General features: G+C 49.2%; 1 protein-coding gene across 1 annotated transcript in view; it reads left to right on the top strand.

Annotated features, from left to right (window-relative positions):
* The first annotated feature begins 2,518 nt into the window (after positions 1-2,518).
* The window catches only part of WNT10A (Wnt family member 10A), a 43,079-nt gene continuing 18,287 nt past the window's right edge, over positions 2,519-27,310 (top strand). The window contains exons 1-2 of the mRNA XM_075609641.1: positions 2,519-3,077; positions 16,099-16,361. Of these exons, the coding sequence (XP_075465756.1) occupies positions 3,013-3,077; positions 16,099-16,361 (328 nt within the window). The 5' untranslated portion in view covers positions 2,519-3,012. The remainder of the gene's footprint in view (positions 3,078-16,098; positions 16,362-27,310) is intronic.

Below are 27,310 nucleotides of genomic sequence, written 5' to 3'. Positions count from 1 at the left end.
TGGAAAAAGAGATGGATATGGGGAGGGAGGAAGAAGGATATAGACATGAGAGAGAGGAAAAGGAGATGGATATGGTGAGAGAGGAAGAAAGACAGACATGGGAGAGAGGAAAGAGGAGATAGATATCGGAGAGAGGAAAAAGAGATGGATATGGGGAGGGAGGAAAAGGAGATGGATATGGGGAGAGAGGAAAAGGAGATGGATATGGGGAGAGAGGAAAAGGAGATGAATATGGTGAGAGAGGAAGAAAGACAGACATGGGAGAGAGGAAAGAGGAGATGGATATCGGAGAGAGGAAAAAGAGATGGATATGGGGAGGGAGGAAGAAGGACATAGACATGGGAGAGAGGAAAAGGAGATGGATATGAGAACAGAGGAAAAAAGGCAGAAATGGTGAGCTAGAGAAGATCCCCACCCTGCAGTAAATTATCGCAATGCAGTCTTTGGCTGCAAATTGGGACTTAAATAGTGAAATAGTTGCAAAACTTGCAAAGAGCCCAGAAAGGTATGTATAGCTGGACAAGAGGCGACAGAGCAAAGCATAGCTTCAGGTACTACGTGTACCAGCGTGCGCTCGGTCTACATAAGGACCACAGGCTGGTTACATCCCGATGAGTCGTTTGGGTTATCTGGGGGTATGTGGTCTGTGTTGTCAGAGACAGGCCCTGCTATTGCTTCGCCTCTTAGGTCTCTCTGGCACCAAAGGGGTTAAGCAGACTCACAAAAGAGCCAGTCCTGCATCCACACAGCTCTAGTTGTAAATTCTTAGGAAATTACCCATGTCACATGCACATGGCCCTTCCTGACCGAGACTGTTCTCTCTCTCTCCCGCCCTCCAAGGTAATTACTTCTCTTTAAAAGTAACTTTTATCGCCATCATCACACACTCCATTGTGAAATACTTCTGCATTATTTATTTGGTTTGGGGAGGGGGGTGCTGGGGGGGATACTGAAAACAGAATGTAAGGGTTAAAATAACTTATGGGCAATATTAAAGATGGCTGTCACTTTTTGGAGCGGTTTAATCACTACAACTACATCATTTGATTGGCTGTCATTTCTTGTAGATTTCAGGTCCAAAATATTTATTTCTTTTCTTAACCCTTTGGCTTCTGGGGGGGGGGGGGGAGGGAGGGGTGGGAGCTTTTAACAAAAATGCTGCGTACTATGTAAGAAAGTGAAAATATTGGCTCAAAGTCATTCTTTGGGCGCAACTCGGACAGAAATATGCCCGCACCAGGCAGAGCGTATGTGTTGATCTTGGTTGCGCCCTTTTTTGCTGCGACGAGATGAGGGATTTATGGAGCAAGTAGGAGGAGTAAGGGGCGGAGTCACATTTGCATATTGGCTCCGGTCTGTGAGTTAGGAAGTGTGCGGCTTGCGCTAGTGCGTTGGTTTTTCTGTCACGTTCAAGGTGACGTAAGTTTTTTTTTTTTAGCGCAAAATACGAGCGCAGCACGCACCAAATTCTACAACAGTACAAATACACTTCATAAAAACGTAGCGTTTCAGACAGAAAACAATGCACACTTTGCCGCAGCTGCGTCAGCGCACATGTACGGTCTGTACCTCTGGAAACATAGCGCCCTTGGTCACAAATGTATGAACTGGCAGCTTTATTTTAACCCATTGTCGCTGCTGGAAGGGCGACCGATGCATTGGAGAGCCAAGTTAAGAGCAGATATATCCTTTTTGGTTACAAATACATAGATATTATTGGGAAACGAGGTCACTGTCAATGGGATGTTGATGTGGTCTGGGAGTTGGGGTTATATATGTAATCATCTGTCCGTATACAAGACTGCTGGATACACAGACGTTATCCACAGTAGGATTTACAGCAATCCTCAGGGGGAGACAGAGCCACTGGATGAGTCACCTGGTCAGGTTTTCGGGACAGGTGGCGCAATCAGTGGCTCAGTCTTCGTTTAAGTCACCTGTGCTGAAGCAGGGATCTCCTGAAAACCTGACCTATTGGTGGCCCTAGAGGACTGGAGTTGCCCACGCCTCATTTAAAGGCACAATAAACCCACATCCCAAACTGCTTGTGACGGCTCAGACTGTTAGCTCCTTGGGTTGTGTTTTCACAAGGCTGTGCTCCGCAGGCATCTGCCCGCACACGCCAGGAGCTCGAACACTTCCTGACATTACCATATAATGCCGAGCTTGGTATGTCAACTGTCAAAGGAAGCACAGCAAACATACACATACGGCCGATCTCCGCTCATCTTTCACATAACTCACTCGTGCACCTAACTTCTCTACAAGGCTAACGTGAGCACCCTCCTAACATCCCAGCCATGGAGACCCATGGGAGAGGTCTTCACACAACATCTCTCTAACAGGGGACTTCTCTCCGGGGTATGCCGGTGTGACCCTGTACATAAGGCTACCAGCTCTTTTCTCTCCAAGTCCTTAGGTGATGTCAGAGTAGGGGAGGCTGGGGGGGGGGGGGAGGTGTGTGACAGTGCAGAGAGGGTAATTTAAAGAGGAGGAGAGTAGCAGGGGAAGTGTAAGGAGGGAGGAACATGCAGACTCAGAGCAGAATAGGACAGTGTTGTGACAGCTTCTCTCAAGGACACCAGCAATATCCCAACACTGGAGCCTCTTTGCCAACTTATTGATGACAACTTTGCGGGAGTCTGATGCATTAGCACACAGAAGAAGACAGAACAAAATACCAAGAGGGGCAGAGAGAGAAAGAGGGGATGTGAGCAGGAGCTGAGCTCCTAACCCCAGTGCCTGCAGAGCCCAGAGTGATACAGAGAGGGGAGAGTCCCTGGGTGACCCATAGAGCCACTTCTTCTTTATGCTGCTGTCACCAACTCTTGGAACTGCACAAAGCAGGGGCAAGAGGACTGTGGTCTCATTTCCACAACAGGCGAGCTTCCCTCGTCCCCACCAGGGAAACATGAGCCCCACTTACAAAGAGCCACAAATCAATGGAAAGAGGCAACAGGGGAGAGAAGGATAAAGGGTCAAGGGCGAATCCCAGACCGATCGCGAACCAACATGGCAATGTGGCACCTACCCGGCGTTCTGCTCACACTGGTTGGTCTCGTGCTTTCCATACAAAGGTAATGCTGACTGCTTATGTGTAACTTCCTAATAACTTATTCCTATACAGAGCTGCTGACAACAGCACCGCACAAAAGGAATATTGGTTTATTGTGTAAAGTGCCGCTCCTCTTACTTTGCAGTAATTCCACAATCTGATACAGTTAACAAACAGCAGAGGGGTGTATGAATGACCCTGGTGCCTGAGCAGGATTCCAGCCTCACAATGATGACTGTATGCCTGTGGCTGTCACTGCTGTATTGTATAATCACTGCCTGTGTTTTATTCTGCCTGCATGGGAACTTTAAATCACTAGAAATAATCATCCTGCAATAACCCCCATTTCAGAGTCTCGGTGATACCTGAAAACAGGGGTGGCCAATTCCAGTCCTCAAGGGCCACCAACAGGTCAGGTTTTCAGGATATCCCTGCTTCAGCACAGGTGGCTCAGCCTTTGACTGAGCCACTGATTGAGCCACCTGTGCTGAAGCTGTGACTGAGCCACCAGTGCTGAAGCTGTGACTGATTGAGCCACCTGTGCTGAAGCAGGGATATCATGAAAACCTGACCTGTCGGTGGCCCTTGAAGACAGAAGTTGGTCACCCTTGCCTTAAAATGTAGAACTGCACCTCTGCTTTACATTGGGCCCTTTTGACAAGGAAGGGGTTAATGCACTCCAAGCATCTACTCTTCAGGGGCTGTTGTATCATGACATAATTCAGAGCATGGGTAATACTGTAGATGGGACATTTAAAATAAACTCAGAGCAGAAGAGTCTACTTGCATGAAACCCAAAGAGTTGAAACCCGTTGGAGTAGAGCTACATTTACCAATGTCATCCACAAAACACAACATGGGATTCTGTTATCATTGGGCACATCCAGGACCCCACTGAAAATAACACGTGTTTCTAGCTACTTTCTGTAACAAACCACATTACAATTTAAATCATGCAGCCACCTCTGGGGAGGGGATGTGACATCTCGGCCACATTGCTCTGCACGTGTAGCATCCACATGGAAGTCAGGTCCAAATTGCATTTTTATTCTCCAGTTAAACCTGGATCAAATGAAGGCACAGGAGGGTAACGTGATTAAACCACATTGAACCAAGAACTCTGTGTATCCAAGATTAATAAGATTCTTCCCATCAAATGAGACATTGCCAAGAGGTTGCATAATGGTAAACTAAGTCATGAAGTGCCTGCACGCTTTTAACAGGCAAATATCATTTCTCAAAAGATTATTCTATTAAGTACCCATTGTACTTATATCTGGTACCATTAGTATGATCACTAGGTCCTATAAAACAAATATCCAAATTCCCGTTTAAATATTTTTTTGCGCATTTTTCCTAACTTCGCCTCCTTGTTAAATGTTTTGCCACGCCTCAAAGGGCTAGTAATGTCGTGAAACCTTCGGAAGCTTTAAGCGAGAGATCTCAAAACAGCGAGTGAGACACGGTGGGTGCTGCGCCCAGTCTGCAGTCTGCATATTAGGCAAATCTAGACATTGGCGAGAATTTCGCAAGCGAATCTAGCGTCTTTAAAGACTTTCGCACATTAGCGCACTAAGCAAAGTTGCGACGTACATTGACTTAACGCTTGGTGAACTGCTTGCAAACGCTGACAAGGACGCCATTTTTGTTCGCGGCTGAAAAGGGGGACACAATTTGCCGTGTTAGCAAACTTGGGTGAAAGTGTGGCTCATTTCTATTAGTGAGCTCTGGTTTTAGATCTTCCCATCCTAATACATTATTCTTGATGTTGTAGCTTTATATAGAACAGGGAGCTCAGTCCTCTAGGACTACCAACAGGCCAGGTTTTATGGATATCCTTGCTTCAATCAGTGGCACAGCCACTGATTGAGTCAACTGTGCTGAAGCAAGGATATCCCAAAAACCTGGCCTGTTGGTGGCCCTTGAGGGCTGAGTTTGACACCCCTGAAATAGGAGCTCTGCACCGCCAACCTGTCCTTGGTAATGCGGAAGAGCTGGTTACACCGGGTACCATGTAAAATGACCATGTGCTTTAAATCTGTCAACCCTCATTATACACCATTGTGTTGCAGACTATGTTGACATTAAAGGGAATAGTCATAGTTATACCATTCATGTCCCTTCCTCTTTAAGCAACACCATTATTTCACATTTGTATTTTTCATTGTGACTTTTTTTTCCATCCCAACGCAAATCATCTGTGTCATAACAACCAATACACACAGACATCAGAGACAGAGATCTTCTATATGTATTTTAGTATGTATACTTATGGTACCAACCACGTGAACAGCACTTTACAGAAAACATATCGGAAATAAGGGTGTTATATTACAGCACCAAATATGAATGTGAACATTTGGAATAAGGAAACCCGGACACAAAGTGCTTAGTTTCAGTAGTTTGTGGGGAGAGTTACAGAGTCACCTGGAGCAGGCATAAGCTCTGTGTCTTGTTTGGCCAAGAAGATAAGTGCGTTTAGAGAGCGTTCTTAGGCTGCGTCCATACAGCCTTTCGACCACGCGCAGGCATGCACGTCCATGATGTCACCCGCGTGAAGCATGTGCGTTTTCTGGACATGGTAGATGCGCCATTGGAACGTGTCTAGGGGCGTGTCTGTGACGTCACGGAGCTGGATCGCACTCATCGGGCGGACCGCTCACATGACCTGCCCGTCGCCCCGAAAAATCAGTTTCAACTGATTCCTCGCATGCCCACTTCTGCTGTCGCGCGCGCGCCTGAGCGGTCTATGGGCGCGATCAATGCCTTAAGGCAATGTGATAACGCACGGACGCCTCCGCGCGGTCTTCGGCAGCATGGACGCCGCCTAAGTCTTGATTTGGAACCACTGACTTGTTTCATCAATATAGTAGGTTTTCACAACTCCTACTGAATCATCAGGAACCATTGTACTGAATCATCATACCTATCACTTGTGCCACTGATACATCTAGGACACATAACTACCACCCCTCCTGCAGAGCCCTAGGGACACATATTTTACTTGGGCCACTGAGATATCGACACATACAGTACCTAGCATCACGGACACAAACCTATCTTCAGATTCACAATGGATATACACACCTCGCCCATGTAGCTCCCACACCCTTCTTCCAAAGAAACATCCACACAGGTATCATAGAGATACCCCAGGAATACATACCACTTTTAATTAAAACAGAAACACATCAGTGACACAACCCTCCCACCAATTGTTTGTGTGACAAATAACTCTCTTCCAGGAACTTCAGGGACTTAGGAATGATTATACAAAACTGCTTCCCCGTTCCCTGTTACCTGAAAAGCTTCATCTCTTTTCTCTCCATTGTGACTTTGGGTAACACCATATTGTCAAATAAACTCAGCAGTGATTGTCAGCTCTTTAGACCAAAGGGGCATCAGCCTTACTAAGACTGAGCCACAGATTGAGCCACCTCTGCTGAAGCTGGGATATCCATAAAACCTGACCTGTTAGGGGGTCTTGAGGACTGGAGTTGAGCTCCCCCTGCTGTAGAACATTGTATTGCAACTAAAGATGAAAGGAGAAATTCAGATTTAGGGTAACACTGGCATATACAACCTTGAGCATGACTGTATATTTGTCACCAGTCAGCACTATTATCCCTGCTCACGTCAACAGCCTCCTCCAATGTTCCTTTTTTAACCCTCTCCCATAAATGAGAAATCACGACTTATTTCATTTGTGTAAAATAGGTTAGATCAGTGTGGTTCTCAAACTGTGGTCCATGGCACACCAGTTGTGTGTGTGTGTGTGTGTGTGTGTGTGTGTGTGTGTGTGTGTGTGTGTGTGTGTGTGTGTGTGTGTGTGTGTGTGTGTGTGTGTGTGTGTATACTGTATATACATTACAACATACATTACCCAAAGATTTGAATGAATATACAGCGCACGAGTCTTTCAGTGAAAAACTATATTTGTAGTCTGAGACTCCTGAGATTGCACATGTTGTGTCATATTTGTTTCTTTAAAGAGTGTCACTGTTCTGTCTTTGTTTATATTGATGAACAGAGCTATGTGTAAGTATGGGGGGACGCCAAATGATTCGTAGCGTGGTGCGTGACATGGACAAGTGTGAAGGCTCCTGGGATAGAGGGTTAAAGGAAGAGCAAAGCGTATCTCCTGTTGTGGGCACTTATATTTAAACTTGGATAGGAAAAAGAAGTTACAATGCTCAAACTGTACTGAGATACTCTGTATCACTGCATCTTCATTTGAAATGGTGCACCCCAGTTACACTTATCTGTTCAAAGGCGTGCTGTTTTCTTTACAAAATGCCTTTGCTTTAGCACCAGCTTCATTGTGAAATCACCCAGTAGATTTCTCTTGTTTAGTTTTCAGGGATTCATAAAAATAGCCATCTAGATTTTGTAAACACTGCTTAGTAATTCTCCCCTCATCTTTGTATGTTGTGCAATTGCTGCTGTATTGCCAGTGTCGCTGACGTACTGATAACGCAGATTATCACCGTTTCCATAGGATTCAATGGCAGTGCGAACGTCAGAATATGCAAACACAACAAATGCTAAATTAACCTCTCTGGGTACATACTGTATGCATTTCCTCAATCTACCCTGAGTACCATACAAGCCTCTACTAAAAGCAATATATATATATTGTATATATTGTATATAAGTAGGGACACTTTCACTCGTGTTGTGGTTTTAACATTTTTCGTATTTTTGTTTTTCAATGTGAAATGTTCTTGTGTTTGGGTTTTTGATTTGTGTGTTTGGGTTTTTGATTTGTGTGTTTGGGTTTTTGATTTGTGTGGTTGGGTTTTTGATTTGTGTGGTTGGGTTTTTGATTTGTGTGGTTGGGTTTTTGATTTGTGTGGTTGTGGTGGTGTTACATTTTTATAACATTACGAAAAGAAAAGAATAAAACAATTAAAAATAAGCATGAAAATGATACAATAGAACAATAAAACATGGAGGGGAAAATGCTTCAAATTTGTATAAAATCATGCAGTAGGCATAAGCTTATAGGGGCCCATGTTAAAATGGATAAGAAGTAAAGAGTGAGTCACAGTGAGTGCTCATTTGCATGTCATTACCCAGAATCCCTGGCGGCAGTGGAAGCATTGTTTGCTAAGTGATAATTGGGAAAGGCAGGGTTGCAGACCTGTCTGAAACGGGCAAATGCACCACACATGTTTTTTTTTTTTTTTGCTATAAAATCATCAAAACAATTGGGAAAATAAAATAATACAACTGAAAAACGTAAAAAAATTAAGAATATGGCGAGAAATCAGCCCGAGTTTTCCACTTCACTGCAGCGATGGGAACTTGGTCTAGCGTTCTGATTTTAAGTGATTTGGGGTTTTTGCTTTTGTTTCTAAAAATCTTAATGGGTTTGGATTGTGAGGTTCTGGTAGGTTCTGGTTTCACACACCTGGTTTTTCCCCATTTGTATAGTCTTTGATATTATGATTTTCAGGCCGTAATTTGCAACGCTGTTAAACATGTCTTAAGACAGGAGTGGCCAACTCCATTCCTCAAGAGCCATCAACAAACAGGTCAGGTTTTTAGGATATCCCTGCTTCAGCACAGGCGGCTCAATCAGTGGCTGAAGCTGCGCTGAAGTAGGGATATCCTGAAAACCTGACCTGTTGATGGCCCTCGAGGGCTGGAGTTGGCCACCCCTGTCTTAACCCCTTTGCTGTCAGAGGAGAAGGAGTTACATGGTTGAAACCTTTAATCCTGGTTGGGATTGCATATTTAAGAAAAGAAAAAAAGATACATTCTCTGTGAATACGAAATGCTCTTTTACGCTGAAAGGTTTTGCTATACAGACTATTTTGCCGTTGACTTCAACAGTCAGACAAAAGCAACTGGGATTCCGGTACTGACTTGTGAGTGTCTACAGATAGGGGAGGGAGAGATCGTCCCTCTGTATCCTACCTGTAATCACCTGGCAGGGCTACAGAAGAGACTTACTTAGCTCTGCACGTTTTTTAGAAATGTATTATTATTTATTTATTTGAGTGGCTGTGTCAGTTAGTCGGCATTTATAAATACCTCTGTACGAGGGGGGGAATTTTTACACTGGGCTGTAGAGATGCCTTGCTATACTGTATATCTTGCGCTGTACCTCAGTCTCCTAAAAACACCTCCTGCTACACTTGTACTGAACCATACGCAGAGGTCTGGCACCACAGTCATATATGTGCAGTACACGCCAAGCACCTTCTCTCCCCACCTTCAAGACAAACCAGAAAACCCATCTCTTAAATTAAGCATCCCAATAGCCTGGACTCGTGGCTATTGTCCCACAGTCACTCCTGCCAAGCACTGCCATCTACTACACTTAGTCCCTCGCCTGCTGTCTCTGCAAGTTTCCTAACCTACCACATAGATTGTAAGCTCCACGGGGCAGGGATTGCCTTTCCTATTGTGACTTTGTTGTGCTTATTGTATTATAATTCCCTGTACTGTATTGTCTTTGTAAAGTGCTGAGTACACTCTGGGTGCTATATAAAGAAAGCTATACATACATACATACATACATACATACACATATGTACATACAGTAGAGGTACTCAGCATCCTCATGCAAGCTTCATTGTCAGGAGTCTGAATGATTTTCCCTTCAATATAACATTGGGGTTTTTTTATATTACAGACACTTTGAAGGTTAAAATATGTAACAGATGTGGGATTTCTGTACTGATTTGGTGTTGGTGCAGGATGGGACTGTACAGTACAAACCCGGGAAGCAGAGTGGATCCCTGTCTTGTAGAGCATGCAATTCTTCCTTCAAACTAAGGTGGAGAGACAGACTGGGTTGCCCAAGGTCACACAAAGCAAGTGTTACACCTGAACACATTGCCCACTTCAAAGAGAAGTGTTTGAACCACAAGTCCACCCCCTCCTTTCATCGTGCACACGGAGGCCACACTTCACCTCCTCCACGTGTGACTGTTCAGAATAATAATTGGCTTTGGAAATTGGAACTTGTGCCCTATTCAGGGGGAGGGGGGGAAAAAACCTAAACGTAAATAAAAGATGTCAGAAATAAATTGTGGACGGGAAACACACCAGAGACTTGGCTTTGATCAGGGAACTCAGGACGTGGAGGGATCACTGGCTATTTTTGGCTGGGTTCTCATTTCATCCGGAGGGGTATGACCTCCCTTTGATCTGGAGGCTGTGAATACAATAAAGTAGCGGGCGGGGCTGGAGGTGCTCCCCGCGTACCCCTGTAAAGTGAGAGCGAGACTCATGCAATCACAATGAGATTTCGGAGCTAAAGACAGGTGCAAGCGGAGAGTGGATTTAGGGTCAAACCTCTGGCACATCTGGATTGTATTGTAACTCTACCATTATTTTGCAGGAGTGGCCAACTCCAGTCCTAAAGTTCTACCAACAGGTCAGGTTTTCAGGATATCCCTGCTTTAGCACAGATGGCTCAATCGAAGACTGGCCAACTCCAGTCTTCAAACGCCACCAACAGGTCTTTGACAGAGCCAGTGATTGAGCCACCTGTGCTGAAGCAGGGATAGCCCGAAAACCTGACCTGTTGGTGGCTCTTAAGGATAGAAATTGGCTACCCCAGCTCTATAGTTTGTCCCTACTCTATATCTGAAAGTAGTATTTTCTAATTCCCTATTTAAAAAACAAAAAACTGGCATTACATTTTGACATACCTTTAGCGCAGTATTCCGTGCGGCGCTCTCTTTTAGGCTCTGCTAGAACGCCAGAGATATCTCCTTGTCGGGATTTTATTGGACGGATAATGCTTGGTCCTGATAGTAAATAAAGGTTTTTCTGCCTGATGCTTAGGCACCGGATACAAGCAAAAGGTTAAAGATGTTAAAATTACCTGGCTGTCCTATAGTTATTCTGCAGAGAGAGAAAAATATACTTTTTGTGGAATTCTTTAAATATTTGTTATCTGCTCGTTAAATGTAATTCTTGTTTTAGCACGGAGGTGGGAAACAGAACAATCGCTAAACTTACTTTACATGACTGGGGGAGGTCCGATAGGCCCCTGCTAGGGACCAAAATCAGGCACTGTACTGAATAACAACAACAACAGCTGTTATTAATAATACAACACGAATTATAACTTGGTCCCAGACTGGTGCGTGACATGTCGAGAGCCCCCAGCGATTAAGGTTGCCAGGTGACTTCTCCAAAAATACTGGACACAATGGTGACAGGTGCGATGTGCTCAAGACACACACACACCTCATGTCTCTCCACTCCATGCTGCTTCCCCCTCTCCTTGGCCCCACCCCGAGGCTCCTGATGCCTCCCCCTGATTGGTTGTATTACCCAGCAGCAGCCAATCATGATGGAGGAAACTGCACCAACAGCCCTGCTCTCTCCCTGCTCAGGGAAATCCCATGGCCCTCCAAGCCAGTCAGGTCACTATGTCCAGAGAGGTAATACCGGACACATACATGTCCACTATTACCTCAAATATTTTACTGGACAGTGTCTCCAAATACAGGACAGTCCCTTTCAATACTGGACACCTGGTAACCCTACCAGCGATGCTATGACTTGTGATCCCTTTGCTGCGGACACAGTTCCCATAAACCCTCATTCCACCGAGGGGTAGGAGCTTCCACCGCCGGCGGCCCACCCCGGGCCGATTACTAACCGGGTGGTACGCCCAACTTGATATTTTTGGGCCCAGTCTGTATCCTACCAAGCTGTGACCAAACTCAAGGAATAATTCCAATATTTTCCAATCTCTTTTCAACGTTTACATTTTTATATTTGTTACTTGATAAAACACATACCATAAGAACACTACAACAGCACATTAACACGGGGAGGGAGGGTGGGACCTCTTCCTCTTCCTGCCACGAGGTGAGTGAGAGCACCCACCTACTGCCCACAATACCCCCTACAGCTTCTCCCCTAACCCCTGACCCAAATGCCCACCCCCTGCCAAGTCCAGCCCGACACATCATGTTGCCCCCCTGCCTGATTGCAGGGGCTTTTCTTTAATCTCACGTCACAGGGTAACAGATCGTCTGTGCATCTGTGCAATACAGACAGAGGGATGGCGGTTACACACTGTAGCCAGCTCACTCATCTGGAGACGATACCTGGGGAGAGCGCGTGTCCAGGAGGCATATTACTCCATTGATTCCTGGCACCTGTGCTGTTATACCTTCTACAGCACTGCACATCCTGCCCGCTCTGATATAATGACAGTGAGACAGAGACATAATTATTTTAATGGTACAAAAAAAAAAAAAAACATCGCTCTTGAGAGCAAAGTACCTTGGGGCTTTTGTAGATAAAAGACTACAAATGTCTGTAAAATGTCAGGCAGAGGCAGGTACAGCAGCAGCGGGAATAATGCTGCATGTTAAACATTCCACAAGGCTAGTAGCCATGCAGGTAAGGCACTGGTCTCTAAAGTGGGTGCTTGTCCAGGTCAATGTATCTTCTAATGTGACTGTTTGACCTCTGTTCTTTTATTGTAACCATGTATTTTTTTATAACTCTGTGCCCAGGACATACTTGAAAACGAGAGGTATCTCTCAATGTATTACTTCCTGGTAACACATTTTTATAAATAAATAAAAAATAAAAAACGTAATAATAATTTATTTGAACCCCTTATGCTGTCAGATGGGCTAGTAGCATACTACATTGCAACAAAATCTTTGATCTTTTGGGGTTAATGGTCAAGCTCTTTAGGGCAATAATTTCTACACAAACAGACAAACAAACGGGCACACACACACACACAGAGACAAACACACACACAAACAGACAACACACGGACACACACACACACACACACACACACACACACACACACACACACACACACACACACACACACACACACACACACACACACACACACACACACACACACACACACACAGACAAACACACACACAGACAGACACACAGTACTGGGAAATGTATATGTGTTGCTATTGGAATCTGTCAGTCAGGGGAAGGTTCTATATTGACAAGGAAATTATTACTGCTTATGGAAAAGAACATAATATTGAAATCCTTATCTTGATCTTCATTTCCAAATGTCATTCAAACTTATTAGGATGTCAGACAGATTTGTTTTTGCTTAAAGCAAGCTTCTCCTGTATATAGATTTTACATCTCTTTTTCTGCATAAATCTTATGCAGAATACAGCACAGATTTATCCAAGAAACCATTCAGCTGCTTTAAATATTTAGCTTTGATACTGTGCATTTGGAAGACTTTGATAATACTTCACTCGGGCCCAGGTTCACAAAAGGATGCAAAGCTTTAGCAAGCCTCAGATCCCATTAACGGAATGGGAGTAACAGTGTACTAAAGTTTTGCTCTCTTTTGTGGATCTGGCCTAAATGTATCACCTTAAGCTTCTTCTTTTAGTTTAGTGCCGAAGGGGACAAAAGTATTATAATGGGAGTATTCTGGAACCAGGGTCACAAATAGGATGTGAATGAGGCCAGATAGCTTAACTCAGCCCTCTTTGAAAGCACAACAAGTCCTTATGTATTTTCTTAACTTTATTGGGAAAGTCACAGCAAATAAAGGGTACTTGTAGATGTTGTGAAGTGGTAAGAGAGTGTTTCTCTATGTGGAGTGCTTTGTATCAAGGGAAGGTAAAAACGGAATGGCCGTGCCAGGGGGTAGATAGCATATGAGGTACTCACTCAGCCTGCTTAGGTTGGAAAAGGAAGTGAGTCATCTTTGTCACACAGGAATAGTGACAGGACTATGCTACGTGTGAATACAGACAGTGGAGTATGGAAAAGTCCACTTAGCCAGGGGGATTAAAGAGGTTGGCAAGGCAACCAGCTACTGGAAGTGTAAAGAAGGGAATTTGTAACAATAATGTATCGATTACACAGGCACTGTCAGTTTTCAGAGCAGAGAAAACATGCAACTGAAATATAAAGGGCTAGCAGGCAGAGCTGCAAGGGGGGGAACAGAAATGAACCATCCTGTTCCAGGACAGGTAGTATTATCTTTGTGAATGAAATGGGTAAAGGAACCCCTTTTGTAACTGGGTCTCCTCACCCTGTTGGATGCAGTTTGACACGTAGATACATACATATGCTGGAGACAGAAGGGCAGTTCCTTTATTGTATTGTAAATATCTGCCTGTTACTCTTATATGGAGGGTACACAGCCTTCCTCTACGCCAAGCTAGGGAACGTCAGCTTGATGCGCAAACAGAAATAAGGCAGGAATACCTGTTCTGCTGCTGCCCCTAATGATGTCTTGCAATCTTTGCCATTACCTAGCATTATATACCGCTCCATGACCAATCTCACATCACGTATAGTACCTGAGTCTGTGCTCTAGTCTCTGACACTGCCTCAAACACTACCCAGTGTACTAACTTAATACCCTTCCCAATAAACAACGTCAGACTGGCCCGTATGTAGCCCTAAACACATAGAGGGTTATTTATTCAACTGCGAAAGTGCAGATCGGGGCACTCTTTCACAGAAACTCCTGTAGACTTCAATAGAAGTTTCCCCCCATCAGTTTCACATTGTCCCCACATAAATTCTCAAAACACTTTCCAATAGAAATATGGCAATAAACGCAGTAAAACACAAAACCTCACATTCTGCATTTTCTTGGTTTTATCCTTCTGGCAACATCTGGGACAGACACACGTGGCCTGAAAGGAGAGCAGGATGATCCAGTGACGGGGTTTCAGCGTGTGTTCTGTTGAACTGTGCATTTCTACAGGAGATATCCTGACATACATTTAATAATGGCCAATATTTAACTTTTTAAGACACCACATTTTTTTTACTGCTATATATATATATATTTTTTAATGTAATAATACAATAAGGTTTATTACATGTTGAATTTCAATGCTCCTTATTATATGTGAAATGCAAAAAAACTAGGGAGGGGTCCAGGGATACTTGGGGATAGGGAGGGGGCCAGGGACACTTGGGTTTTGGAGGGGGCCAGGGACACTTTGGGAGGGAGGGGGCCAGGGACACTTTGGGAGGGAGGGGGCCAGGGACACTCGGGTTGGGAGGGGGCCAGGGACACTTAGGTGGGAGGGAGGGGGCCAGGGACACTTTGGGGGCCAGGGACACTTGGGTCTGGGGGCCAGGGACACTTGGGTTGGGAGTGATTGGGCCAGGGACACTTAGGTTAGGGGGCCAGGGACACTTGGGTCTAGGGGGCCAGGGACGCTCGGGTGGGTGGGTGGGAGGGGGCCAGGGACACTGTTTGGGAGGGGGCCAGGGACACTTGGGTTTGGGGGCCAGGGACACTTGGGTTTGGGAGGGGGCCAGGGACACTTGGGTGGGTGGGTAGGAGGGGGCTAGGGACACTTGGGTTTGGGAGGGGGCCAGGGACACTTGGGTTTAGGGAGGGGGCCAGGGACACTTGGGTGGGTGGGTGGTCGGGAGGGGGCCAGGGACACTTGGGTGGGAGGCAGTGACTGGGTGGGGTGACTTACCTTGCCGCCGGACACTTTCCCCTGCTGCCCGGGATGGGAGGTGGGCTTTGGGGGCACGGGAGGTGGGCTCGGGAGGGGGTGCCACGGGAGGTGAGCTCGGGAAGCTGGCCGCGGGGGGAAGCGGGCCGCAGTAGGAGCTTGTACTTCCACCCTCCCCCATGTAACGTGCGGGCCGCAGAGGAGCTGGTACTTCCTCCTCCGTCCCACGTTGGGAGTGGGGGGGAGGAAGGGAGCGGGCCCTGCTTGCCCTGCGCAAGCGCGCGGGACCGCGGGGGGAATCGCCGCCATTTTTTTTTAACTTGAGCGGGGGGGGGGGGGGGAGACACCGCGCGGCCAGCCTCGCTGCGACCCGGTGCCGGGTCGCGGCCCACCATTTGGGAAACGCTGGTCTAGAGGACTGGAGTTGAGCACCCCCTGCCTTAATGGGACTTCCACATATACTGTATAATAATAGGGAGGGTGGTTATGTGGTTATGTGCATTTACCTTCTTGCAAACCCATGCATCTTATTAGGTGAAACTGATTCTTTCCCACCAGAACATACCGCACTTCTCCTTGTGACTAACTCTCAACTTCCCCCCTTCTTTCTGTACAATGCAGGTCCCTGACCAACGAGATTCTGGGGCTGAAGATTCCCCCAGAGCCGGTGCTGAACGCCAACACCGTGTGTCTGACTCTGCCAGGCCTGACCCGACGTCAGATGGAGGTTTGCATGCGCCATCCGGACGTGGCGGCCTCAGCCATCCAGGGAATTCAGATCGCCATCCACGAATGCCAGCACCAGTTCCGTGACCACCGCTGGAACTGCTCCAGCCTGGAGACCAGGAATAAGATACCCTACGAGAGCGCGGTCTTCAGCAGAGGTAAGACATGTGGACACACAAGTAGGGGAAGCTGGGTAAACCTAGCCATGGAATAAAGAGCCATAAATAAGAGGGACTTGATTCCAGGGGGAAGACGTTTTAGAAAACAAGGCGGGCGTTTCTCATTTCCTAAAATCTCAGGCTGTACATACGCTACAAGAACAAGTCGTTTGACTGCCCAACATACCTGATGTTTCCTCATTGGAGTAATGGGACTGAAGGTCCGTAAACTATAGGTGGTGATACTCTGTACACCTTAGTACTACAGCCGTTCTTCTTCTGGCCAAGATTTTAATCCTATTTGCAGAGCCCAATAATAATTAGAGAATTAAGTATGAAAAATAATATTGTATCAATCTGGTAAAAAAATAAAAATAATAAGTCTATGAATGCATTTTGGTTCAAAGCACCGAAATGTCACTAATTTCAGGTGCTCGTACATTGGTGGCATGGAGGAGTTATAGAGTCAGCCCATCGTGGTTATAAGGAGGTCACCTGACCCTGCATTCCAGTACAGCCATCTTGCCTCAATTCTTTGGTGGAGAATTAGAGACGCCCCCTACAGTAGAATAAATCACCTCAGTCTCCCAATTCCTGCCTGACAACCCTTCTGTGGGAGGGTGGCTGCCCTCCTACCTCTTTATAGACGTGCATCCTTCTAGCCCCCGTGGTCTGACGCGCTCATCCCATGTGTTCTAACCCCCGTGGTCTGACGCGCTCATCCCATGTGTTCTAGCCCCCGTGGTCTGACGCACTCATCCCATGTGTTCTAACCACGTGGTCTGATGCGCTCATCCCATGTGTTCTAGCCCTCGTGGTCTGATGCGCTCATCCCATGTGTTCTAACCCTGTGGTCTGATGCGCTCATCCCATGTGTTCTAGCCCCCGTGGTCTGATGCGCTCATCCCATGTGTTCTAGCCCCCGTGGTCTGACGCGCTCATCCCATGTGTTTTAACCCTGTGGTCTGCCGCGCTCATCCCATGTGTTCTAACCCCGTGGTCTGACGCGTTCATCCCATGTGTTCTAGCCCCCGTGGTCTGATGCGCTCATCCCATGTGTTCTAGCCCCCGTGGTCTGACGCGCTCATCCCATGTGTTCTAGCCCCCGTGGTCTGACGCGCTCATCCCATGTGTTCTAACCCCGTGGTCTGATGCGCTCATCCCATGTGTTCTAGCCCTCGTGGTCTGATGTGCTCATCCCATGTGTTCTAACCCCGTGGTCTGATGCGCTCATCCCATGTGTTCTAGCCCCCGTGGTCTGACGCGCTCATCCCATGTGTTCTAACCCCGTGGTCTGATGCGCTCATCCCATGTGTTCTAGCCCTCGTGGTCTGATGCGCTCATCCCATGTGTTCTAACCCCGTGGTCTGATGCGCTCATCCCATGTGTTCTAGCCCCGTGGTCTGACGCGCTCATCCTATGTGTTCTAGCTTCCGTGGTCTGCCGCGCTCATCCCATGTGTTCTAGCCCCCGTGGTCTGATGCGCTCATCCCATGTGTTCTAGCCCCCGTGTCTGACGCGCTCATCCCATGTGTTCTAGCCCCCGTGGTCTGACGCGCTCATCCCATGTGTTCTAACCCCGTGGTCTGACGCGCTCATCCCATGTGTTCTAACCCCCATGGTCTGATGCGCTCATCCCATGTGTTCTAGCCCCCGTGGTCTGATGCGCTCATGCCATGTGTTCTAACCCCGTGTCTGACGCGCTCATCCCATGTGTTCTAACCCCGTGTCTGACGCGCTCATCCCATGTGTTCTAGCCCCCGTGGTCTGATGCGCTCATCCCATGTGTTCTAGCCCCCGTGGTCTGATGCGCTCATCCCACGTGTTCTAACCCTGTGGTCTGATGCGCTCATCCCATGTGTTCTAGCCCCCGTGGTCTGATGCGCTCATCCCATGTGTTCTAGCCACCGTGGTCTGACGCGCTCATCCCATGTGTTCTAACCCCGTGGTCTGCCACGCTCATCCCATGTGTTCTAACCCCGTGGTCTGATGCGCTCATCCCATGTGTTCTAGCCCCCGTGGTCTGATGCGCTCATCCCCTGGTTTCTAGCCCCCGTGGTCTGATGCGCTCATCCCATGTGTTCTAACCCCGTGTCTGATGCGCTCATCCCATGTGTTCCAACCCCCGTGGTCTGATGCGCTCATCCCATGTGTTTCAGCCCCCGTGGTCTGACGCGCTCATCCCATGTGTTCTAACCCCGTGGTCTGACGCGCTCATCCCATGGTTTCTAGCCCCGTGGTGTGATGCGCTCATCCCATGTGTTCTAGCCCCCGTGGTCTGACGCGCTCATCCCATGGTTTCTAGCCCCCGTGGTGTGATGCGCTCATCCCATGTGTTTTCAGCCCCCGTGGTCTGACGCGCTCATCCCATGGTTTCTAGCCCCTGTGGTGTGATGCGCTCATCCCATGTGTTATAGCCCCCGTGGTCTGACGCGCTCATCCCATGTGTTCTAAACCCCGTGGTCTGATACGCTCGTCCCATGTGTTCTAGCCCCCGTGGTCTGATGCGCTCATCCCATGGTTTCTAGCCCCCGTGGTCTGATGCGCTCATCCCATGGTTTCTAGCCCCCGTGGTCTGACGCGCTCATCCCATGTGTTCTAGCCCCCGTGGTCTGACGCGCTCATCCCATGTGTTCTAGCCCCATGTCTGACGCGCTCATCCCATGTGTTCTAGCCCCGGTGGTCTGATGCGCTCATCCCATGTGTTCTAGCCCCATGTGTGACGCGCTCATCCCATGTGTTCTAGCCCCCGTGGTCTGACGCGCTCATCCCATGTGTTCTAACCCCCGTGGTCTGATGCGTTCATCCAATGTGTTCTAGCCCCCGTGGTCTGACGCGCTCATCCCATGTGTTCTAACCCCCGTGGTCTGACACGCTCATCCCATGGTTTCTAGCCCCCGTGGTCTGACGCGCTCATCCCATGGTTTCTAGCCCCCGTGGTCTGATGCGCTCATCCCATGGTTTCTAGCCCCCGTGGTCTGATGCACTCATCCCATGTGTTCTAGCCCCCGTGGTCTGATGCGCTCATCCCATGGTTTCTAGCCCCCGTTGTCTGATGCGCTCATCCCATGGTTTCTAGCCCCCGTGGTCTGATGCGCTCATCCCATGGTTTCTAGCCCCCGTGGTCTGAGGCGCTCATCCCATGGTTTCTAGCCCCCGTGGTCTGATGCGCTCATCCCATGTGTTCTAGCCCCCGTGGTCTGATGCGCTCATCCCATGGTTTCTAGCCCCCGTGGTCTGATGCGCTCATCCCATGGTTTCTAGCCCCCGTGGTCTGACGCGCTCATCCCATGTGTTCTAGCCCCCGTGGTCTAATGCGCTCATCCCATGGTTTCTAGCCCCCGTGGTCTGATGCGCTCATCCCATGTGTTCTAGCCCCCGTGGTCTGACACGCTCATCCCATGGTTTCTAGCCCCCGTGGTCTGATGTGCTCATCCCATGTGTTCTAGCCCCCGTGGTCTGATGCGCTCATCCCATGGTTTCTAGCCCCCGTGGTCTGACGCGCTCATCCCATGTGTTCTAGCCCCCGTGGTCTAATGCGCTCATCCCATGGTTTCTAGCCCCCGTGGTCTGATGCGCTCATCCCATGTGTTCTAGCCCCCGTGGTCTGACACGCTCATCCCATGGTTTCTAGCCCCCGTGGTCTGATGCGCTCATCCCATGGTTTCTAGCTCCCGTGGTCTGATGCGCTCATCCCATGGTTTCTAGCCCCCGTGGTCTGACGCGCTCATCCCATGTGTTCTAGCCCCCGTGGTCTGATGCGCTCATCCCATGGTTTCTAGCCCCCGTGGTCTGATGCGCTCATCCCATGTGTTCTAGCCCCCGTGGTCTGATGCGCTCATCCCATGGTTTCTAGCCCCCGTGGTCTGACGCACTCATCCCATGTGTTCTAACCCCCGTGGTCTGACGCGCTCATCCCATGTGTTCTAGCCCCCGTGGTCTGACGCGCTCATCCCATGTGTTCTAGCCCCCGTGGTCTGATGCGCTCATCCCATGTATTCTAGCCCCTGTGGTCTGATGCGCTCATCCCATGTGTTCTAGCCCCCGTGGTCTGATGCGCTCATCCCAGGGTTTTTAGCCCCCGTGGTCTGATGCGCTCATCCCATGTGTTCTAGCCCCCGTGGTCTGATGCGCTCATCCCATGTGTTCTAACCCCCGTGGTCTGACGCGCTCATCCCATGTGTTCTAGCCCCCGTGGTCTGACGCGCTCATCCCATGTGTTCTAGCCCCCGTGGTCTGATGCGCTCATCCCATGTGTTCTAGCCCCCGTGGTCTGACGCGCTCATCCCATGTGTTCTAGCCCCCGTGGTCTGATGCGCTCATCCCATGGTTTCTAGCCCCCGTGGTCTGATGCGCTCATCCCATGTGTTCTAACCCCCGTGGTCTGATGCGCTCATCCCATGTGTTCTAACCCCCGTGGTCTGACGCGCTCATCCCATGTGTTCTAGCCCCCGTGGTCTGACGCGCTCATCCCATGCGTTCTAACCCCCGTGGTCTAATGCGCTCATCCCATGGTTTCTAGCTCCCGTGGTCTGATGCACTCATCCCATGGTTTCTAGCCCCCGTGGTCTGATGCGCTCATCCCATGTGTTCTAGCCCCCGTGGTCTGATGCACTCATCCCATGGTTTCTAGCCCCCGTGGTCTGATGCGCTCATCCCATGTGTTCTAGCCCCCGTGTCTGACGCGCTCATCCCATGTGTTCTAGCCCCCGTGGTCTGATGCGCTCATCCCATGGTTTCTAGCCCCCGTGGTCTGTCGCGCTCATCCCATGTGTTCTAGCCCCCGTGGTCTGATGCGCTCATCCCATGTGTTCTAGCCCCCGTGGTAAGATGCGCTCATCCCATGTGTTCTAGCCCCCGTGGTCTGACGCGCTCATCCCATGTGTTCTAGTCCCCGTGGTCTGAGGCGCTCATCCCATGTGTTCTAACCCCCGTGGTCTGAGGCGCTCATCCCATGTGTTCTAGCCCCCGTGGTCTGATGCGCTCATCCCATGTGTTCTAACCCCCGTGGTCTGATGCGCTCATCCCATGTGTTCTAACCCCCGTGGTCTGATGCGCTCATCCCATGTGTTCTAGCCCCCGTGGTCTGATGCGCTCATCCCATGTGTTCTAACCCCCGTGGTCTGATGCGCTCATCCCATGTGTTCTAACCCCCGTGGTCTGATGCGCTCATCCCATGGTTTCTAGCCCCCGTGGTCTGACGCGCTCATCCCATGGTTTCTAGCCCCCGTGGTCTGACGCGCTCATCCCATGGTTTCTAGCCCCCGTGGTCTGATGCGCTCATCCCATGTGTTCTAACCCCCGTGTTCTGATGCGCTCATCCCATGTGTTCTAGCCCCCGTGGTCTGATGCGCTCATCCCATGGTTTCTAGCCCCCGTGGTCTGATGCGCTCATCCCATGGTTTCTAGCCCCCGTGGTCTGATGCGCTCATCCCATGTGTTCTCAGCCCCCGTGGTCTAATGCGCTCATCCCATGTGTTCTAACCCCTGTGGTCTGATACGCTCGTCCCATGTGTTCTAGCCCCCGTGGTCTGATGCGCTCATCCCATGTGTTCTAGCCCCCGTGGTCTGACGCGCTCATCCCATGTGTTCTAGCCCCCGTGGTCTGACGCGCTCATCCCATGTGTTCTAGCCCCCGTGGTCTGATGCGCTCATCCCATGTATTCTAGCCCCCGTGGTCTGATGCGCTCATCCCATGGTTTCTAGCCCCCGTGGTCTGATGCGCTCATCCCAGGGTTTTTAGCCCCCGTGGTCTGATGCGCTCATCCCATGTGTTCTAGCCCCCGTGGTCTGATGCGCTCATCCCATGTGTTCTAACCCCCGTGGTCTGATGCGCTCATCCCATGTGTTCTAACCCCCGTGGTCTGACGCGCTCATCCCATGTGTTCTAGACCCCGTGGTCTGACGCGCTCATCCCATGCGTTCTAACCCCCGTGGTCTAATGCGCTCATCCCATGGTTTCTAGCTCCCGTGGTCTGATGCACTCATCCCATGTGTTCTAGCCCCTGTGGTCTGATGCGCTCATCCCATGTGTTCTAGCCCCCGTGGTCTGATGCGCTCATCCCATGGTTTCTAGCCCCCGTGGTCTGATGCGCTCATCCCATGTGTTCTAGCCCCCGTGGTCTGATGCGCTCATCCCATGGTTTCTAGCCCCCGTGGTCTGATGCGCTCATCCCATGTGTTCTAGCCCCCGTGGTCTGACGCGCTCATCCCATGGTTTCTAGCCCCCGTGGTCTGACGCGCTCATCCCATGTGTTCTAGCCCCCGTGGTCTGATGCGCTCATCCCATGGTTTCTAGCCCCCGTGGTCTGATGCGCTCATCCCATGGTTTCTAGCCCCCGTGGTCTGATGCGCTCATCCCATGGTTTCTAACCCCCGTGGTCTGATGCGCTCATCCCATGTGTTCTAACCCCCGTGGTCTGACGCGCTCATCCCATGTGTTCTAGCCCCCGTGGTCTGACGCGCTCATCCCATGTGTTCTAGCCCCCGTGGTCTGATGCGCTCATCCCATGTGTTCTAGCCCCCGTGGTCTGATGCGCTCATCCCATGGTTTCTAGCCCCCGTGGTCTGATGCGCTCATCCCATGGTTTCTAGCCCCCGTGGTCTGATGCGCTCATCCCATGGTTTCTAGCCCCCGTGGTCTGATGCGCTCATCCCATGTGTTCTAACCCCCGTGGTCTGATGCGCTCATCCCATGTGTTCTAACCCCCGTGGTCTGACGCGCTCATCCCATGTGTTCTAGCCCCCGTGGTCTGACGCGCTCATCCCATGCGTTCTAACCCCCGTGGTCTAATGCGCTCATCCCATGGTTTCTAGCTCCCGTGGTCTGATGCACTCATCCCATGGTTTCTAGCCCCCGTGGTCTGATGCGCTCATCCCATGTGTTCTAGCCCCCGTGGTCTGATGCACTCATCCCATGGTTTCTAGCCCCCGTGGTCTGATGCGCTCATCCCATGTGTTCTAGCCCCTGTGTCTGACGCGCTCATCCCATGTGTTCTAGCCCCCGTGGTCTGATGCGCTCATCCCATGGTTTCTAGCCCCCGTGGTCTGTCGCGCTCATCCCATGTGTTCTAGCCCCCGTGGTCTGATGCGCTCATCCCATGTGTTCTAGCCCCCGTGGTAAGATGCGCTCATCCCATGTGTTCTAGCCCCCGTGGTCTGACGCGCTCATCCCATGTGTTCTAGTCCCCGTGGTCTGAGGCGCTCATCCCATGTGTTCTAACCCCCGTGGTCTGAGGCGCTCATCCCATGTGTTCTAGCCCCCGTGGTCTGATGCGCTCATCCCATGTGTTCTAACCCCCGTGGTCTGATGCGCTCATCCCATGTGTTCTAACCCCCGTGGTCTGATGCGCTCATCCCATGTGTTCTAGCCCCCGTGGTCTGATGCGCTCATCCCATGTGTTCTAACCCCCGTGGTCTGATGCGCTCATCCCATGTGTTCTAACCCCCGTGGTCTGATGCGCTCATCCCATGGTTTCTAGCCCCCGTGGTCTGATGCGCTCATCCCATGGTTTCTAGCCCCGTGGTCTGATGCGCTCATCCCATGGTTTCTAGCCCCCGTGGTCTGATGCGCTCATCCCATGGTTTCTAGCCCCCGTGGTCTGATGCGCTCATCCCATGTGTTCTAACCCCCGTGGTCTGATGCGCTCATCCCATGGTTTCTAGCCCCCGTGGTCTGATGCGCTCATCCCATGTGTTCTCAGCCCCCGTGGTCTAATGCGCTCATCCCATGTGTTCTAACCCCTGTGGTCTGATACGCTCGTCCCATGTGTTCTAGCCCCCGTGGTCTGACGCGCTCATCCCACGTGTTCATTCTGTACGGGCCATTTACACATATAGACCAGTAGTTTAGACGTTGACATTCCAATGACCACGCTAAGTGTTCTACTTTTTGGGTCTACCTCTTTAAGACTGTACCTAAGGCATGTATTATAGAAAGCGCTAGTGCGCGTGCAGGAGCGTTTTGTGCCTATAGGCCAAACAATGATGCGCGCAGCTTGTAGGAGTGGCCATAACGTCACACGGGTAGGCCTCACTGTGATTGGCTCACAGTGTCACAGCAGCCGCTCGAAAATACTACTGTCTTTGTATTTCCACCAAGCTGCCGCGCCAACGCTGTCTGCCGCGCGCGCGTGTCGGCAGTGGATACACTGTCGTAGGAAGACAGGTATTTTTAATTGCCGTGCGCGCTTAGTATAATACAAGCCCAAGGCCGCGTCCATACTGTGAGCGTGCATGGCGCGAACAAAAGGCCGCTCCTCAATGAAGCAGGTCATAGAGTGCGCGACGTCTCGGCAGATTTTTCACGAGACAAAATTATTTTTGGTTTTATCGCACGACGGTCGGATCACGGGAGCGGTTCAGCCAAAGAGGGCGAACCAGCCTGGTGATGTCACGGCTACGCCTCTACCACGCCTCTCCGTCGCTGTAGATCGCAGGCCACAGGTCGCTCGGCCGACAGGCACGCAACGTCAAGCACTCCCACTACATCCGAGGCCTAGTACTGGAAGCAGCTCAGACAGCCAACCCTGAGTTAAGGACGTTCGGAGGCAGAAACCATGTCATATCCTTTGCCCACTCGGACATAGAATCAAATGTGGTGCAGGAGCAGCACTACTGTATGTCAATGTGATGGGGGTCTGTACTGGAGGAGCAGCAGGTAGGATCAGTGCTGAAAAAGCAGAGGGTGCAGTAGGGAAGTAATACAGTGGAGGAGCAGAGCACCCTCTGCCATTAGTGGGGTAACAGCAGAAGGTGCTGGACATTTCATCATCCTAGAAAGGAATATATGATGCCTGCAACCTACATCCTCCACTAATGAAGGGATTCAAATACTACTTGGGATCTTGTTTTTCAGAGTTCCAAGAGCCATGTTTATTTTGGAGGTTTATTGCAGGATGTAAGACCCTTCAATAGACAAACACAAGGGTTCTCCATAGATGTAGTTGATTTTTGTCGACAACAGTCTCTTTTTCAGGTATCGTGTGACACCGTGTGAGGTCTTTGAAGAACTCTCATGATGCTCCAGCAATGTTGTCACAACCTGATAACACGATGCCCGTTCCCACTCATTAATACGATACGTAGGCAAATCAATATCATTATGTTATTAGAAATAGGCATGAGAATACTAAACAGTGCAATAAGGCAGGAATGATTTCCCAACAAAGTATAGTGTGTACGTGGGGAAGGTCCGCAGAGGAAATGCATGGAGGTACCTTATTGTAGCATTGAGGTTTTAACTGGGGCACAGTTGAGCTTTAACAGCCTTCAAACACTTAAGAGGAGACGGGTCTTTGTGTACCTCTGCTAATGGCTCTTGCTCTCTCCAGGGGAAGCAATTCCTCTCACAGCATCTCCATGCCTCACCCTGGATGCCAGGCACAAAATGCGCTCATTGGGTCATCAGCCCTAACCTGAAGTGACAAGGCCTCCTCAATATTTCATCCCTTTTTCCCACTTCCTCACCATCAGCCCAGCCGTGCGTGCTCCACGCTGTAAATTATTTGTGGCTCGGATATTTATACACACAGAAGAGAGTAATTCCTTCACATTACGTGTCTAAGATATATGCTCGCGATCTCACTTGGGGTGTTCCGAAGATGTAAGGACATGCTGAACCATCACCACTTCATGGCAGCTTTCTTTAAAGTTCCAGGCGCAGAACCAAGTTTCTGCTCCGTGTGACCTTGAGGAAATCACTTTCTCTCCGTGTGGGTTCAAGAAAATTTAGATTGTACATGGTACATAAGTTGTACATGATAAGGATTCCCTATGCCTGCATTCCTACAATATATATATATATATATATATATATATATATATATATATATATATACAGTGTTCGACAAACCTATACATTTGCTCGCCCCGGGCGAGTGGATTTAACCCCCGGGCGAGTAAATATTGGCCCAAGCAGCACACGTTTGGTACTAGGTGGCGAGTAGATTTTTTTGTGTGGCGAGCAGATTTTTTGGTAATTTGTCAACCACTGTATATATATATATATATATATATATATATATATATATATATATATATATATATAATGTGGACGTACATTCCTTAGCTACTAAATTTGTTAAACGTATAATTCTCTGGAAAGCCCCCCAGGATATTAGAACAGCAATTCAGATATTAGGGTAAGGGAAATTCAAACTCTCATAATAGACAACACTAAATAGTTATGAGGAGTATCCTTCCACATCCGTTCCACGGCTCCTTCTTCGGAAATGATATAGGACAAAGTTCAGAGAGAGAACTGACATGCTTGAAATACTGATTTGGGGCTGCACCTGTCCTGCTAACATTTAATTCCCAGTAATATTCAGGAGAGTGTTTCTTTATATTGCAATGTAGGGGGTGTTGAAAGACAGATAGGATGCTATTAGCTGCTGCGATCATGCTAAACGAGACTGCACTCAAGAAACGAAAAGACAAGAGATTACAAGCGCACTCTTTTTACTATGCCGAACAAATCGAGTTGTTACCACATATTGATGAAGAAACATACAAACCGGCGCCTTAGAGACAGAGTCCAAGTAAATGTCCAAGTAGACTGATGAATATGACAGCGTGGAATCCTTGTAGGGAGATGGATCTTATAGATCTAAATCCAGCTTGAGGAGCACAGCAATGATAATAAGCGTGGTAGTCCAACAATAGCAAAACAGCTCCTGCTCTTTCCTCCGTCACCGGGGAGGGGGGTTCTGCAGCACGTCCCACTGACCGGTACACTTCTGTGTGGAGGGGCAGTTGTTCGCTTTAAAGCTGGATGTTTCCCCACGCCTGAAACGCTGCGCATGCGTATCGCCAAAGTAACCACGACCTCTGACCCTACGCGTTTCGTTTCGTCACTTCTTCAGGGGTAGGGTCAGAGGTCGTGGCGACTTTGGAGATACGCATGCGCAGCGTTTCAGGCATGGGGAAAACATGCAGCTTTAAAGCGA

Source organism: Ascaphus truei, chromosome 7, assembly GCF_040206685.1.
Source record: "Ascaphus truei isolate aAscTru1 chromosome 7, aAscTru1.hap1, whole genome shotgun sequence".
Lineage (NCBI taxonomy): Eukaryota > Metazoa > Chordata > Amphibia > Anura > Ascaphidae > Ascaphus > Ascaphus truei.
The sequence above is the reverse complement of the archived record's forward strand: the minus strand, read 5'-3'. Positions and strand labels throughout refer to the sequence as shown.